Source organism: Gymnoscopelus microlampas (genome assembly GCF_963454915.1).
Source record: "Gymnoscopelus microlampas genome assembly, chromosome: 12".
In the NCBI taxonomy this organism is placed as follows: Eukaryota; Metazoa; Chordata; class Actinopteri; order Myctophiformes; family Myctophidae; genus Gymnoscopelus; species Gymnoscopelus microlampas.
This window is the reverse complement of record NC_139949.1, coordinates 10,600,154-10,612,919: the sequence shown is the minus strand read 5'-3', so window position 1 is coordinate 10,612,919 and position 12,766 is coordinate 10,600,154. Positions and strand designations below refer to the sequence as shown.

Sequence of the window (12,766 nt, the reverse complement as noted above, 5' to 3'; positions counted from 1 at the left end):
ATGTAAACACACCAGGACATAGAAAGATTCATGGTCACCATAACAACAAAGCTGAACTCATATTGTCGTGAGCATGGACACAAAAATGGACATCAAACATTAATCTGCAGTTTTCTTTCCTATTACCAATCTAAAGCCCCTAGAGTTATTCTGCTGAAGGCATCAGAATGTGACGAGATCTTTGAGGGCAATGATGAGAAATACAAAGCAGTTTCCATCAGCACAGAACCTCCAGCGCACCTCAGGTAAGTTCTACCTCCTCTGTAGTTTCTCCAAAGCCTGCAGTAGGGTAGATATTAGGACTGAGTGACGGCGTGGGTTCTCTTCTTTTGTCAGATGTAAGAAGGGGGGCTCTAAGGATAAAAGGTTGGGAATCATTGCATTAGATTGGAGGACCTAGGATAGAGCCCTGGGAGACCCTAGTCAACTCACTAAATTATATAGGTTTTAAGTCTCTACAGTGTATGGGCGGCAGTGGCTCAGGGGTAGAGTGGCCGGATGGGAACCATGAGGTTCTTAGTTCGATCCCGGGCTCCCCCAGAGTTAGTGTCCAAGTGTCCTTCAGCAAGACGCTGAACCCCTAATTGCTCCCAATGAGCAGGTTGGTGCCTTACATGGATTTCTCCGCCATCGGCGTGTGAGTGTGTGAATGGATGAATGTAATGCACAATCCTATGTAATGCGGTTTGGATAAAAGCACTGTATAAATGCACCCTTTACCATGTTAAAAGTTATTTTAAAGGTAACTGTTCCATTTCTTTAGCTTTGATGATGATGACCCTGCAGTGAACCATCATAATCCCTCCCATAAAGACATATCTTTGTCTCCTGTGACATCTAACAGTCCTGCTGCCAAGTCACAACACCCACAAAGAGATGAACCTTCCACTTCTCTTCTGGCTAATATGAATCCAACAGCGGTGGTCCTTCACAAACTCCCTCTGAACGTGGTTCACCAGGCTTTCCATCCACCAGCACCCCTGCAGCAATGCAGCAGTGATGAGGAGGAGAATGTTAATCATTCTGACACGTGGCGGGAACCAAAAGACGACGGAGGCAACGACTCTGACAGAGATGTCACTTCAACGACACAGACGTCACAAGCCAACACCAACGGTAACACGGCCCCTCACACATTAGAAGGCCAATGTTAGTCACGGGAACCAGGAATGTGCGTTTTCAATGATTCTAACATAGTCAAAATGGTGTTTGAAGTTACAATGGGTTCATTATAGGGAGGGGGCGTGTCTGATAAAATATAAAACAAATTACGATTGTTGCTTCATCACAAAGTTGAGTTATGGAGCTTTGTTTGATATATATTATCCAAACAAAAAATATAATACAATCTATAATTAAATGTAATATTTCTACTAAATAATAGACTGTTGCGAGGCAAATATCATAAGCTAAATATCATGCCTGGTCATGCAGTATTTCCCTCTCAGCAGAGCGCTAAACATCCAGATTGAACTAAGATCGTACAGAGTGGCATTGGCCATATTTTGCTCAGAGTCACTGTTAAAGTGTTGCTCAAGCCACACTGTTCTGTAAATGAAAAGGGTTAAATAGCACACAAAAGCCAGAAAAACAAAAACAATAAATACAATAAAAACACTAGAACAAATTCAAACAATAAATTCAGTTCAGCAACATGGTTTGGAGCTCTTTGTCCTGAAAGGCAGCAGCCCTCAGAAGGCTAGAAACAATACATCCTCATTCGCAGCTGTTCGCTCAGTATATGAAGGCTGCCTTTATAATTTGCATGTTTGAGGGAAATAATGCATCTTGTGTGCACACATCAGCTGTTCGTTTAGCCCAGCTGTAGGGGATAATCTTATATAATTACATTATTATCTGAAACATGCACACACTCCACTCCTGTTGTCCCACTTGGACAGTAGTGATGTAATCATACAGGTAAACATAAAACATCGGGCCGACCGTCTGTGAGCAAATTGGCAAGTTAAAGATTGGATCTTTGAACCGCTCACAAGATAGGATAATCTAATCCATCACCCCGATAATCCTGCAGTGTGATCCTATCTTTAACGAATAGAGAAGCCAGGATTAAATGCCTCCCTTCAAATGGTCTGATCTGATTTTGAACATGTAATTATAATCTCTCTCTCTCTCTCTCTCTCTCTCTCTCTCTCTCTCTCTCTCTCTCTCTCTCTCTCTCTCTCTCTCTCTCTCTCTCTCTCTCTCTCTCTCTCTCTCTCTCTCTCTCTCTCTCTCTCTCTCTCTCTCTCTCTCTCTCTCTCTCTCTCTCTCTCTCTCTCTCTCTCTCTCTCTCTCTCTCTCTCTCTCTCTCTCAGGAGTGAGGTCCCAGCCTTCCCAGAGTCAGACCTTCTCTTGTTCTTACTCTGAGTGTCCATACACCTTCACATCTCAGGTCTTCCTCCATGAACACATAAAGAGGAACCACATTGACCTCTACAGCCAAATGCTGAGGAATGGACAGATCACCTCAGCATCCTTTCAGCATATCACCTACTCTATAAACAGCCAGAAACAAGGAGACACAGATGGGCTGGAATCTTACAGTCATACACCAGAAGTAAAGACTTACACAGACTCCCTGAATCACACAGGAAAGAAAGCCCTCTGTGATCAGTGTGGCATGCGTCTCATTCACCTGGAGAAACACATGCGTCTCCACACTGGACACAAATCTTTCCACTGTAAACACTGTGACGAGAGTTTCAGTCGAGCAGGTGACCTGAACGCACACCAGCTAATCCACACGGGAGAAAAACCATTCCCCTGTAAACATTGTGATAAGAGTTTTAGGGATTCAGGTTCTCTGACGATACATGAACGTGTCCACACTGGAGAAAAACCTTTCCACTGTAAATACTGTGATAAGACTTTCAGTCAGTCAAGTTATCTGAAGACACACCACCGTTTCCACACAGGAGAGAAACCTTTCCCTTGTAAACTTTGTGACAAGAGTTTCAGTTGCTCAAGTCACCTGAAGAAACACCACCGTTTCCACACAGGAGAGAAACCTTTCCACTGTAAACACTGTGATAAGAGTTTCAGTCAGTCAAGTGCTCTGAAGATACACCTCCGCATCCATACCGGAGAAAGACCTTTCCCTTGTAAACTTTGTGACAAGCGTTTCAGTTGCCCAAGTGACCTGAAGAAACACCACCGTTTCCACACAGGAGAGAAACCTTACCACTGTAAACACTGTGATAAGAGTTTCAGTCAGTCAAGTTCTCTGAAGGCACACCTCCACATCCACTCTGAAAAAACATTCCACTGTAAACACTGTGATAAGAGTTTTATCTATTCAAGTTCTCTGATGGAACATGAACGTGTCCACACTGGAGAGAAACCATTCCACTGTAAACACTGTGACAAGAGTTTTAGCTATTCAAGTTATCTGAAGAAACATGAACTTGTCCACACTGGAGAAAAATCATTCCATTGTAAACACTGTGATAAGAGTTTTAGTGATCCAGATGCTCTGAAGAAACATAAACACACAGGAGAGAAACCTTTCCCTTGTAAACATTGTGTCAAGAGTTTCATTCAGTCAGGTGGTCTGAAGTCACCAGCGTGTTCATGCTCTGAAGGAAAAACCTTTCCACTGTAAACACTTTGATAAGAGTTTTAGTGCTTCAGGTGCTCTGAAGAAACATGAACGTGTCCACACTGGAGAAAAGCTTTCCATTGTAAACATTGTGACGAGTTTCATTCAGTCAGGTGGTCTGAAGTCACACCAGCGTGTTCATGCTCTGAAGAAAAACCTTTCCACACTAAACAAAGTGACAGAGTGACCTGAAGATACTGTACACCAGTGTGTCCACATAGTGGAGAAGAATATGAGATAAAATCTCATTGGAGCTGCCTACCCATGTAAATCCTCTGCTTTGTCTTCTTCCTGAATATTTTAGAATTAGTTAAACCCCCCACCCAAGATTGATAAATTGATTGATTTGGTATAATAGTTTGAATTGGATCAGTTCATGTCATGCACATATAGATGATAACTGAACTCTCTCTCACAATGCGGGATTTCTCCATCTGAAAATACATGGTTCAAATCCTCTTCCCACTTAGTTTACATTTTCACAATAGGTGAGGATTACATTACAACGAGACAGATTGAGATGTATCTGTTATTCTGGCCTTGTTATTAAGGCCATATTGCAAGACCATATCCATCGTTAACAGAGATAGCATGAAGGAAATGTATGGTCTTACTGCGTACTGTTGGTGCAGATAACTGAAATTGTCTGTTCAAAGACCTTTCATAACCGTGGCATTTTCTTATTCCAAATGAAGGAAGTTACAAGTTTAAGTTTATCAAAATGTTTATGTACACACTTTTTGTTTTACATTTAGAGTAGCCAATGTTTTACCCCCTATTTCTCCCAATGTAGTTAGTTATGCCAATTAACTCTTCCAGTCCCCACACAAAATTCTGCATGTGCTGTTATATCCTACTGACTCACCTGCCAGTGAGGAGCCCCCACCAGGAGGACGTAGGAACCTTCGTCTTACTCCTCCTGCCCAACACTCCCTGCTGACTGGTGCCGCCCCAGCCTGTTGGAGTACATGCAATGACCAATAGCACCCTCCCCGCCCTGAACATGGGGGAATTGTGTTCGCATAGACGCCCAACAAAGCCGGGTGCACCACGGTGGATTCGAAACCACAACCTCCGTGGTGGTGGGCAGGGTCTTTACCACTGCGCCACCCGAGCGCCTTATGCACATACTTTTAATCTCAACCATCTAAACTCTACCATCTTCTCTTTAAAGGTAGGGAAGGCTAAGCGATATGTTTTGGTTCAAACAAAGTTTTGTTAAAAGATTAAAGCACTACATTCTGATAGTAAACATTTCTATAGAATGTTCAGTCACAGGGGTCTTTCCAGCTTTTTAATAAACAAAATACATTTTCAGGTAGGTCACAACGTTTCAGCCAATCAGGAGAGAGTACCTATTTACCAGCTTCATTTTTACAGTGTTCCAGTTACAATTTTGTCTGCTCATTTCATTGTGCCATCACTTCCAAATTAACTTGTTTAATCTGTATCCTGTCTGAATTCTCTGTCCTGATTGGATACAATTGGTATCCCGACCTGAAAATGCATTTATCTGTTTAATAAAGAGATGGAGAGACATGGAGACTCCTGAATAAACACTATAGCAGTGAGTACTATCAGAACATAGAGCTCTTTAACACTTGTTTTAACCAAAGAAAATCACTTACCCTCTTTAAAGGTCCCCTAACATTACATTTCACTTTCTTAGTTTATACATATTTTGGGGGATTCTCTGTCGTGCTATATATCTCTATCTCTATCTCTATCTCTCTCTCTCTCTCTCTCACACACACAATTTGAGCACTGGATTTTCCTCATTCATTTTGAATTATGTACTTTAACAGGCTTGATTTCCTGGCCCCTATTACATAACTAGGGACTCCTTGTAATAATCCCAGAACATATCCTCAGGGAGATAATATGTTCTTGTATAGTAAGTTCGGGGTGACCCAGCCCAGCCTTTGTGTTTGACCTGCAGGAGACTGCATGCTGGATGACAACTTTTTTGAAGTTATTTTGTGTATCATCATCAGACACTGATGTCCAGCTCAGTGTCATTCAGCCACGCCCTCGTCTCAGGTCCCACATCATCGAAGCCGACCTCCATGGTTGTGGTTCTCAACCTTTTCAGGCCACGACCCCCCAAAATAATCATATGTGAACTGGGGACCCCCCAAAATAATCATATTTGAACTGGGGACCCCCCAAAATAATCATATTTGAACTGGGGACCCCCCAAAATGATATTATTTGAACTGTTACCCCCCACCCTGATAAGCACTTGAATTGTAGTAGTTCAGGCATAACATTTAGTTTCACTCGGTTCCACAAGCTCACAATACCTTAATATTGAGCCAATATTTGACCAGTTTTTATAGTTTTGTTTTTTTAAATTACTTTTGATGCAGTAATGTTTTGTTTTTTTTCATTTAATGTATGTTATTTTCCCCCCCTTTATTTTTAAATTACAAAGTTCTTAAAAGTCCTTAAATTGTCACTTTGCTGTCAACTGGGGACCCCTCCAAACTCATGTGCCACAGGTTGAGAACCACTGGTCTATACCAGGGACAGGTGGTGATTATGTGGTCGACAGTCTGCTCAAGCTCCCTGCACTCACATACTGTGCTGTCTGCCAGGTCCTGGCACATCCTTATACAAATGCAATGAGCTAATAAACCAAGGGCCAGAGACTCAAATGGAATTTATGTGATTGCTTTTACCACCCTTTTGTTTAACGTTGACAATGAACAAATGTGATGTTTCCATTATTCATCTGATATATACATTATTTAAAATATGAGTCTAGACCTAGTTTTGTTTTTTATGGGGGTGGGGGGGCTGCGTGACTGCGCGTGCGTGCATGCACTGGGACTGGTTGCTTTCTACAAGACGATGTAAGTGGGCAGATAACAGCAGAATTAAACAGCATTGTGCTTTGGCTGCAGAATTTGTACAGTATGGGTCAGTCAGTATCATAGAGTTAAAAATAAGGTCAGTATGACCATGGAATCCAACAGTTTTGTTGTGATATAGTTTTTAACACGCAGGTTATCCTATGTTATCAGAATCAACTTTATTGTCACATTAGGTGGAAAGAAGTGGCAAATGGTCATCATGGGTGACATTTTGGGCAGGCTCGGGTTCATTACAACTCGTCAACCATTGCACAGTGATGAATTGAACCTTTCAGATGAGTCCGTGTCTGTGTTACTTTATTGTTAGTTATATTACGTTAATTAAGTTAGATAGACTACGTTATAGTTTCTAAATGTCTGACAGCCTGACGAGTGGGAGGCATACGACCCAATTTATTATTATTACTAGTATTATCAAGTATATAATTAATTATCTGTATGTATTAAAAATCATTCATTTATTTGCGCAATGATGTGAAGCAGGCTAATTCAGGCAAATATACTACATACTCCGGTACAGTAGGTGACGGTATGCATGCTATGGGTCTGGTTGCAACGTACCATAAGTAATAGAAGAAGAAGCCACTTCCTGTCTGCCGCACACAGCTAGCATCATAGATATATCATTATCTATGTGGCTAGCATCCCCCAACCAACAACAACAACAGACTACTAGAGTGGCAGAGAGACTGGACTGAAACAGCATGTTAACCTGCTGGTAAAACCTTGGAGAACTGAGGGACGTCCAGGAACTTTAACTAAAGGTACCACACTTTGATTTGAGCTTTTGGGCCACATAACGTAGTGTGTGTGCGCGCGCGTGCGCGCTTTTGTTTATACTAAAATAATATTGTGTAACTTGGAGTGTTAACCTGAAAGAAGAGTGGTATTACAGTTATGAAAAACTTGTACATTCATTGTCTCCGCCAGGAGACATTGTTTTCACTTTCCACATGTCAAGCTAACATTGGTCAAGCCTCACGTAACACGTGACAATACGGTGAAATAGTGTGATCTGATTGGCTAGTGACGTATAGCGGCCTATAAATACATGTGTCACTTTGAAAGAGTCTTAGCCTCTTTCAAAGTGAGGTAAGACAGGAATAATCACGAAATGGCTGAGAAATGGCGGATACTGTAACAATTGGATAGGACACTTACACAGACAGGACAGATAGGACACTTACACAGACAGGACGGATAGGACACTTACATAGACAGGACGGATAGGACACTTATACAGACAGGACGGATAGGACACAACACAAGTCTGCTGGCGGAGACTTGTGCTCCGAGGAGCACTTTTTCTAGTTGTTATTCTCTCCGCCAGGAGAGTTTGTTTTCACTTTCCAAATATGACACACCGATTGGTCAAGCCTCACGTGACACGTGACAATACGGTGAAATACTGTGATCTGATTGGCTAGTGACGCATAGCGGTCTATAAATACATGGCGTCACTTTGACAGTGTCTGCGCCACTGTCAAAGTGAGGTAAGACAGGAACCATCACGAAATGGCTGAGAAATGGTGGATACTGTAACAATTAGATAGGATACATAATTGGACAGATAGGACAGATAGGACACTTATATAGACAGGAGGGATATGACACTTACACAGACAGAACGGATAGGACACTTATACAGAGAGGAGGGATAGGACACTTATACAGACAGGACGGATAGGACACTTATACAGACAGGACGGATAGAACACTTACACAGACAGGACGGATAGGACACTTACATAGACAGGACGGATAGGACACTTATACAGACAGGAGGGATAGGACACTTACACAGACAGGACGGAAGAGGACACTTACACAGACAGGACGGATAGGACACTTACATAGACAGGACGGATAGCGGCCTATAAATACATGTGTCACTTTGAAAGAGTCATAAGCCAGATTCCAATACCGAAAATCCGGCCACTCGCTCACTCCCACTCGGTCCATACGGTGACCCAGTGGGAGACACGTGACAATACTGTGAAATACTGTGATCTGATTGGCTAGTGACGCATAGCGGCCTATAAATACATGGCGTCACTTTGAAAGTGTCTGCGCCACTTTCAAAGTGAGGTAAGACAGGAACCATCACGAAATGGCTGAGAAATGGTGGATACTGTAACAATTAGATAGGATACATAATTGGACAGATAGGACAGATAGGACACTTATATAGACAGGAGGGATATGACACTTACACAGACAGGACGGATAGGACACTTATACAGACAGGACGGATAGGACACCTATACAGACAGGACGGATAGGACACTTATACAGACAGGACGGATAGGACACCTATACAGACAGGACGGATAGAACACTTACACAGACAGAAGGGATACATAGACAGGATGGATAGCGGCCTATAAATACATGTGTCACTTTGAAAGAGTCATAAGCCAGATTCCAATACCGAAAATCTCGGCCACTCGCTCACTCCCACTCGGTCACTCCGACTTCGAACCGGAAGTAGTCGCGGTCCAATTGTTCATGTGCGTCTTGGAGGAGGCGAGTGATGTCGAGTGGAGGAGGCGAGGAGGCTCTCCACTTCCGCATTGAAGGGCTTAGGCGCGAGTGGAGGAAGCGAGGAGAGGGAGCGAGTGACAGAGCTTTGGGGAATGGAATTTGGCTTTAGCCTCTTTCAAAGTGAGGTAAGACAGGAATAATCACAAAATGGCTGAGAAATGGTGGATACTGTAACAATTAGATAGGATACATAACTGGACAGATAGGACAGATAGGACACTTATATAGACAGGAGGGATATGACACTTACACAGACAGGACGGATAGGACACTTACAGTATACAGACAGGACGGATAGGACACTTATACAGACAGGACGGATAGGACACTTATACAGACAGGACGGATAGGACACTTATACAGACAGGACGGATAGGACACTTACATAGACAGGACGGATAGGACACTTACATAGACAGGACGGATAGGACACTTGTGTCATGTTACCATGACACAGTAACATGTTCTATTTTGTAGCGGTGCCAACCGCTCTATACGTGGCTTTGTCTCCGTGTCTGTGTGTATGAGCCTGGGATAAGCACGGCAAAGAAGCAACACATACAAACACACGCACACACACACACACACACACACACACACACACACACAGACTTGGAGATTGCCTATGCCATCTCTCCTCTCATTTGCCACACGTGCCACCGGTTATCAAAGAGGGGTCCAGGGACCCCCAGGGACGTCCGCCCGTATGAGCACGGGATGAGCACGGGATTTTAAACAGCTATAACTCCAGTTTGCAGCATGCCACCAAGTCCAAATTTGGTATGTGGACTTAGACCACCAATACGGGCCAAGCATGAATTGCTCAAGCCCCGCCCCCTCTGTCTTCCCATTGGCTGGCCTTTAAACAGCCATAACTCAAGTTCGCAGCATGCTACGGACTACAAATTTTGGACATGGACTAAAACCGCCAATAGGGACAAACTGTAATTACTTAAGCCCCGCCCCCTCTGTCTGCCCATTGGCTGGGCTTTAAACAGCCATTATTCCAGTTTACAGCATGCTACCAAGTACAAATTTGGTAAGTGGACTCAGACCACCAATAGGGACGAACTGAAATGAGTTAAGCCCCGCCCCAAAGGCACCGCTTCCTTCACACAGGGTGTGATTTTTGTTAGAATTAGAACATAAGAAGTAGAACATTCCTAGAAGTAGAACATTCCCAACATTCCCAACACAAGTCCGCTGGCGGAGAGTTGTGCTCCGAGGAGCACTTTTTCTAGTTACGGGGCCAGGCTTCCAGCATGGACCCGTATTGTTATTGGCATTATTCCATTTCTTCTTCTTCTTCTTCTGCCGTTTTTGCCAGTTCTGGCTGAACCGTGCAGTCGCTTTTTATGAAACTCGGCCATATGGTAGATGGTCATGAAAAACGATCAAAAAATAAATCTCACAATCTTTCGTCAAAAGGTGGCGCTATAGCACTCAGTTGAAAATGCCAACTTTGAACAGGTACAACTCATGCCCTGTTTGACCTACAGCCATGAAACTTCGATGCACACATGCGTCTCCTCATGCTGAACAACTTTCACACTCTGACTTTTGACCTCTGACCTTTAGATCTCCCACCATTTTGAATTATATGAAAAACAGTTAAAACCTATCTCCTCCTGGGATTTTTGAGTAATCTGCACGAAACTTTTTACACATGAACTTTGGACCTATGCCAAAAAACGTTTGCAAAATATTTTCCATAAGTGAAAAAATGAAGCTTTAATGAGCCAATGAATATTGCAGTTTTATGACAATTATTCATCTGCCCCTAACACATACATGCAGACTTACCATTCTTTGAAACTTTGCAGAAATGTAAAGGGCCATTCCAAATATCACTGAAACCAATCTTACTCCAATTGGTCAAACGGGGGCGCTATAGCAATTTTTTGAAAATTGAAACTTTAAACAGGCAAAAGTCATGCCTCGTTTGGCCGACAGCCATTAGACCTGCTTACACATGTGCCTTGACTAATGAGGAACACATCTATCACGTTGACAAGTAAGCACCGCCCTTAGATTGTCCGCAATCTTGAGCAGTTTGAAAAACACTTAAACCCAGGATTTTTCAGCTATTTGCGTGAAACTGTATGATCAGTGTGATCTCTTTTTTCAGAGGTTTGTCTGTTGGTCCAATAGCGTCCCGCTTAAGTGTATGTCTCACAACCTCAAGATCACAGGTTCAAGCCTCACTTGGTGCAGACTTCATCTAAGTTGCATTTGACACAACATGACTATCAATGAATACATTTGCAATTGTTAAAGATAACATGAAATACTTAATTGAGTGTTTTTTTACATACTTCATTGTGAAAATAGCTGATCTACAATCTCACAACTTTTCAGATAGCAATGAGAGTATGTTTTTTCAATGTATAACATACTTCATTGTGAAAATAACCGATGTACAATCTGACAACTTTTAATGGTTTGTGAGCTTGTAGATCGGCTACTTTCACTAGTTTTGCTTCTGAGGAGATGTACAATTTCTTCATTGGTAAATGGTTTGTGAACGAGTGATCTTTGTGTTAGTGAAACAGGGGCTTGGGTCATGACAGAAGGCAAGAGTTTGTGATCCTCAACAGACAATATCAGCCTGGACAAAGCTATAGCACTATAGGTAGTGTTGCAGCTACCTAAAAGTGCCTCACGATCGCAAGGTTGCCGGTTCAAGCCTCACTTGATGCAGACTCATTTAAGTTGAATTGCAAAAAACATGACTCAATCTATTCCGTTTCCATGGCTCTCTCTCTCTCTTCAATCTATTCCGTTTCTATCTTCGATCTATTCCGTTTCCATGTCTCTCTCTCTCTGTCTCTTCAATCTATTCCGTTTCTATCTTCAATCTATTCCGTTTCAATGTCTCTCTCTCTGTCTCTTCAATCTATTCCGTCTCTCTCTCTCTCTCTCTCTCTCTCTCTCTCTCTCTCTCTCTCTCTCTCTCTCTCTCTCTCTCTCTCTCTCTCTCTCTCTCTCTCTCTCTCTCTCTCTCTCTCTCTCTCTCTGAGGGTCGGCCATAGCTGAGTGGTTAGGGAGCCAGAGGCTCTGGTTGACCCAGGTACGATTCCAGGCCAGGTCAGCAAATGTGTCAATGAAATGAAATTTGTCCCTGAGCAAGACTCTTAACCCCTAATTGCTCACAGGCCCTCATTTGAAACAAGACCGCAAGGACTTTCATGAACTGACCTGTTAAAGGAATTATCATTTCTCTTTCTCTCTCCTGGCCCCGTATTATCGCTGCTTGCAGCTATATTTGTTATTGTAATTGTTGTCTCCGCCAGGAGACATTGTTTTCACTTTCCACATGTCAAGCTAACATTGGTCAAGCCTCACGTGACACGTGACAATACGGTGAAATAGTGTGATCTGATTGGCTAGTGACGTATAGCGGCCTATAAATACATGTGTCGCTTTGAAAGAGTCTTAGTCTCTTTCAAAGTGAGGTAAGACAGGAATAATCACACTTACACAGACAGGACAGATAGGACACTTACATAGGACACTTACATAGACAGGACGGATAGGACACTTATACAGACAGGACGGATAGGACACTTATACAGACAGGACGGATAGGACACTTATACAGACAGGACGGATAGGACACTTATACAGACAGGACGGATAGGACAGTTATACAGACGGATAGGACACTTGTGTCATGTTACTATGACACAGTAACATGTTATATTTTTCGTAAGAATTAGAACATAAGAAGTAGAACATTCCCAAC

General features: G+C 42.7%; 1 protein-coding gene across 1 annotated transcript in view; it reads left to right on the top strand.

The window, feature by feature from the left end:
• The window catches only part of LOC311057838 (uncharacterized protein), a 38,815-nt gene extending 34,555 nt beyond the window's left edge, over positions 1–4,260 (top strand). Inside the window, exons 6-8 of the mRNA XM_084074945.1 lie at positions 137–245; positions 845–1,116; positions 2,319–4,260. Coding sequence (XP_083931071.1) covers positions 137–245; positions 845–1,116; positions 2,319–3,604 — 1,667 coding nt within the window. The 3' untranslated portion in view covers positions 3,605–4,260. The remainder of the gene's footprint in view (positions 1–136; positions 246–844; positions 1,117–2,318) is intronic.
• Positions 4,261–12,766: the final 8,506 nt, after the last annotated feature.